Here is a 5165-nt window from a genome sequence, read left to right as displayed (position 1 = left end):
TGTAGTCACAGGACCATGCCTGGCGCACGTGAGGATGGGGAGGTGATTGCTAGCTGGGAACTGTGCACTCAACAATGACAGAGAGATGCCTCCGGGTGGGGAAGGCAGTGCATGGACGCTGGTCAGCCGGCCACTCCAGGCAGTGAGAAGGTGCTCAGAGGCCCAAGGAGTCAACTCTGGTGGGTGCTGGCTGTGCAGCTGGTGCTGGTGCCCTGAACACGGCAGAGGGCCAGGCCGGGCCTCACTCAAAGGAAGCAGGGAGACAGGAGCCGGGCTGTGGGCTTCTCTCGAGAGCTGCCAGGCAGCCAGGCAGGCTGGGAATGACATTTGCCATGCTGTGCCCCCGGCTCTGGCACGGGGCGGCTCCTGAGGCCCAGGGAAGAGCGTGACCTGCCCAGGGAGGAGCGTGACCTGCCCACGGGCCCACCATCATCAAATGCGAGTCAGGGTCAGGCCAATGCTGTGACTCCAGGACAAGGCCACGTCCACTCCTGGGGCTCAAAAAAGCATGACAGGGATTTGGGGGACAGGGGTGTTCACTTCTGCCCTCCAATAGGCTGAGGGGGAGGGTCTGGTTTCTCTGCTCGCCTGTGCTGAGATGGTGCTGGGGAGAGGCAGGCGGGAGCCCCAGCCCTCTCCAAGTGTTTGCCAGCCCAGGCTCTGTCCTGTCCAGGCATGTCCTGACCACTCGCCTCCCTCTAGGGACCATGGGGGCAGGCCTGGAGCACTGAGCTCAGGGCCCTGAGCCATCTAGAGGGACAGCTTCTTCACACCATGCACCTGGGCTGAGCTCAAGTCGCTGCAGCCCCTGACCCCCAACTCAGACATCCCTTTGCAGCCCACCCACCACCCAAGAAGCTGCTGTGTAAGGACAGAGCCCACCAGGGCACTGGGGACACGTGGCACAGGCCAGAGAGCTCCTGAGGCCTGGGAGGCTGCCATGTTGGGTCCCAGATGGACACACCCCAGTATGCCCAGTCTCAGGGCCTGAGGCACCCACTGGTTCTAGAATTCTCTCAGGAGAAGAGAGCCCCTCATGACCCCCTTCATCACAGGCTGCGCAGCCTCAGCCTGGCCAGCCCCGAGACCCTTCTAGCTTGCGGATCCCCCTCCTGCTCCCCCGACCCTGACTCTCCCAGAGTGGACTGGCCAGCTCTGGGTCTGGTCTGCAGGCAGGAGCCCTGCCCAGGCGGCCCCCAGGGCCGGCCCTCCTCTCCCTGACTCCATGCACGTCTATAAACGCCCTGCACAACCTGGGGCCTTTGCCCGTGCATCCTCTGCCCGGGCGCCCTCTACACCATCTGCTGAACCCGGGTGTGCTCTCTGGGCCCCTCTGCAGGTGCTTCCTCTGCTCCTTTGGGAAAGCCCCACCTGTCTTGAGGTCCCCCACACCTGTGCTTCCCAGCACCTCGGAGACCCCAGAACCACTGAACAAAGAACATCGGGGTCCTGGGCTGCCACACGGAGGACCCCAGGGTGGCAGGCTCACAACAGCACAGGCGTCCTCCTACAGCTCCCAGGGCCGGGAGCCTGAAACCAAGGTGTCCACAGGGCCCTGTTGCCCCCAGAGGCTCTGGGCAGAGCCCTTCCGCCTTTCCAGCTCCCCCTGGTTCCCGTGCTCCTCGGCTTGTGGCCCCATCACTCTGGCCTCTGCCTTCATCTCATGTGAGTTTCTCCTCCTCTTCCATCCCTTATAAGGATGAGGGTTGTTGGGCTTAGGGCCCCCTGGGATGATCCAGGATGACCTCATCTCCAGATAACCTCTACATGACAGCTGCAAAGACCCTTGCTCCAATTCTGAGATTTGGAGATTCTGGTTGGACATCACATATTGGAGGCCACCATTCCACCCACTACAAAGAAACCCTCCCCTCCAGAACCCCTTTCCCTGCCCGACCAGCCCTTTGCAGCTCTCACACCCCCTGACGAATTTGGTTCTGTTCCTTTATTCCACCCCCGCCGCCCTAGACCGAGATCCCTGAAGCTGGCCCGGCTCTGTTCACTGCTCCCCCGACCTCCTGCTGTTTCCCACACGCAGCCACGGTACAGGGCAGCTCATCCAACCACCTCCCCAACCGAAGCCTCCAGGGATGTACACCCTGCCTCAGGGGCTCCGCCTGGGTCCTGGCTGGTGGAGGGCACAGCCGTCAGGGAAGGCCCTCAGCTGCAGGATGGGGCCACGCCACGGAGACCAACCAGGCCCTCTAAGGCACTGTGGCCGGCCCAGATGTCAGCAGCTCCAGAAATGAGGCTGAGACAGACGGTGCCTGGTGATGCAAGGGGACTGTGGGGGCCATAGGGGACCCTGCTCACCTGGACCTACTGTGGAGGCCAGGGAGGGAGATGGACTCGAAGGGTGGAAGGGCCCAGAGAAGGCACGTTTGCAGAGCAGTGGCCGCATTTCCAGAGCTCGGGAGCCCAACAGGAATCCCCTCTGGCCATGGGACCACCGCCCTTGGGGCTGGGGGATGCTGTAGGGGAAGGCAGAGGGCAGACAGGCCAGGAAAAGCGAGGTGCCTGCCTGCAAGTGCCCAAGAAAGGGACCAAGCCCGGGCCCCTGGACCAGAGCGGCCGCCTGGTGGGGCAGGCAGGAAGAGGCCAAGGCCAGCGCCAAGGGCGAGCAGGTAAGGGACCCTGGTGGGCATCTGTGGGAACTAGGCCACGCTTCTCCCTGCGCACGCTTTAATCAAGGACATTCCTGTGGTTCTCGACAAGTGTCGCACATTACATGGGTGTCGTGAGCCGGTCTCCGTGAGAGTGTGCAGGCGGCTCAGGCACCCAGGGGTGGCTGGGGGCAGCGAGGGAGTGGCGAGGCCTCAAACCCGGGCGGCGGCGCCGGGATGTGCAGTGTGAGTTTCCCGGGCTGCAAGAAAAAGGTCCACAGACTGGGCAGCTTCACACAACAGAAACCGCCGCGCAGTTCCCGAGGCCAGAGCCCATCGGGGTGGCTCCCTGAGGCCGTGAGCCAGGACTGTCCTGGGCCGCCCCCTCTTCCACAGGCTGAGGCCATCCTTGGCGTCTGTTGGCCTGTGGCCACTTCACCCAACCTCTGCCCCTCATGTCCACACGGGTCCTCCCTGTGTGCACGTTGGTGTCTGGATCTGCCCTTTCTACTGTGGGGCAACTGTCGTCGAGGATAGGGCCCACCACACCAACACGGCCTCATCGTAACTAAGTATAGTCGGCAGTGACCGTATTTCCAATAAGGTCCCATTCTGAGGTCCTGGACTTCAACATGTGAATTTTGGGGGCCACAACTCTACCCTGGCATGCAGAGAGAGAAGGTGGGCGTGGAGCCCTCAGTGGGAAGTCCCTTGGGAAGTCGCAGGCCCCCTTGGTGGGGCAACTGGGACGTGGGTGTGAGGGTCCTGGGTACAGGGAGCCTGCCTACCGAGGTTCTGCCAACAGCTAGTTCTAAATTCCTCATGGAAAATACCCTGTGGCCCTCCTCATCCTGGAGTGAGCGATGGGCTGGAGGGTGTCTGAGCCAGGCTGGTGCCGGGGAGCAGATGCGGGTGGCCCAACCCAGCCCCTTGTTCTTGTTCTCCACCTCCCAGGAAAGGGGGAGGGTGGGCGGAGCTGGCCCTCCTGGGCTCTCTCCTTGGGTCCCGGAACCACCTGGGGAGGGGAGGCTCAACCCCCGCCCTTGGCCAGCCGGCTGCAGGTCTCTCAGGGCTGGCACAGAACAGCTGGGCTTTGCCAGGTGTCCCCCAGCCTGATGCACGGCCCGGTGGGGTGGTCTCCAGGCCTCCCAGGATTCTCAGCTGCGCCGTCTCCCCAGTCCCCAAACCCGAGTGGTGGGCGCCAGGGGACTGGACCGTCAGTCTGTGGAGCTGGGGCTGCAGCCGGTGGTGTTTCCAACAACGGTCTTTTGGCTGCCTGGCTCCAGGTAGAGGCCTCTGGAGGCAAGGGGTAACCTACCGGGAAAGCCTCAAAGGCTCCCCCATCCCCACCCCGCACAGACTCCACCGGCCCCCCATGGTTCCTCCAGGCCCTCTTCAGTCATGACAGGCAATGCCTGGGTGCCCGGCCCGCTCAGCACACCCTGGGCCTCAGCCCCACCCAAGCCTTGGCCCAGCATGGGAGCTACCACGGGAACACACACACGGGCTGGAGGGTGTCTGAGCCAGGCTGGTGCCAGGGAGCAGATGCGGCAGATCGAGGAGAAAAGCCCTGGAGCAGCGGCTTCTGGAGCTCTGCCCACGGATGGGCTCCGAAGCACATCCCTGCCCGGCCCAGAGCACCAGGCCAGGGGCAGGGTGTGGGAACAGCTCAAAGCCCCTTGTGAAGTCTGTCCCTCCTCCTGGAGCCTCAGCTGCCCCTCCAACACAGCCCTCTGTGGGAGCCCAGATGGCCCCAGTGTGGCCATCAGACATGGGCGGGCGCTGGTGGATTCCCCTGTGTCAGGTGACGTGGTGGCGCCCCAGCTGCAGGCTGTGCCCCAGCTGCGGCGTTAAGAAGGGCTGTGGATCTAAATAAAATCCAGTCTCTCTGCTGGACCTGTTGTCAGTTTTATGGCTCTGGAGTTATAGAAACAGGGGGAAGAGACACCCAGGAGGCAGGGTGGGCTGGACGAGAGGCCACCAGGTGGGGCCCTCCCCTCCCTCCATGGGATACCACCCTGGGTGATTCTAAAGGTGGGGAGTCCTCTGAGAAAGGGAGATGGGAACCAGAGTTCCTAGACAATTCGGCACCCGAGCCCAGGTGAACTTTTAACTCCTGCCTGCTGGGGTGGTGAAAGCCCAGGCCCCACCTGAGGCTCCCCCAGCTCCCCAAGCCCACTGGGGCCCCAATTTGGATTCCGAGGGGCCGTCCTGGCTTTTGCTCATGCCCCCAGCTTAGAAGTTGGAGACCCAGGTGGGAGAGCGTAGGACTGCCCAGTAAGCAGCGCTCAAGAGGGAGGGGGCCAGTCCTCACTGGGGCTCCTACACAGGACCTCCCAGAAACTGCACGGCAGACACCACGGTTAAACAGGCTTCCAGCCGGCGAGGTGGCTCATGCCCGTAATCCCAGCACTTTGGGAGGCCAAGGTGGGCGGATCACTTGAGGTGAGGAGTTCAAGACCAGCCGGGCCAACATGGTGAAACCCCGTCTCTACTAAAAAACCCCACAAAATTAGCCAGGTGTGGTGGCTGGTGCCTGTGATCCCAGCTACTTGGGAGGCT

General features: G+C 62.9%; 1 protein-coding gene across 1 annotated transcript; it reads left to right on the top strand.

Moving 5' to 3' along the window:
- The first annotated feature begins 1740 nt into the window (after window positions 1-1740).
- Window positions 1741-4492, top strand: LOC129017629 (putative uncharacterized protein encoded by LINC00482). The gene is given in 3 exon segments (XM_063657054.1): window positions 1741-1816; window positions 1911-2517; window positions 2519-4492. Coding segments are annotated over 3 exon segments (906 nt in total). The 3' UTR covers window positions 2742-4492.
- The last annotated feature ends 673 nt before the right edge of the window (window positions 4493-5165 follow it).

Source organism: Pongo pygmaeus, chromosome 19, assembly GCF_028885625.2.
Source record: "Pongo pygmaeus isolate AG05252 chromosome 19, NHGRI_mPonPyg2-v2.0_pri, whole genome shotgun sequence".
In the NCBI taxonomy this organism is placed as follows: Eukaryota; Metazoa; Chordata; class Mammalia; order Primates; family Hominidae; genus Pongo; species Pongo pygmaeus.
The sequence above is the reverse complement of the archived record's forward strand: the minus strand, read 5'-3'. Positions and strand labels throughout refer to the sequence as shown.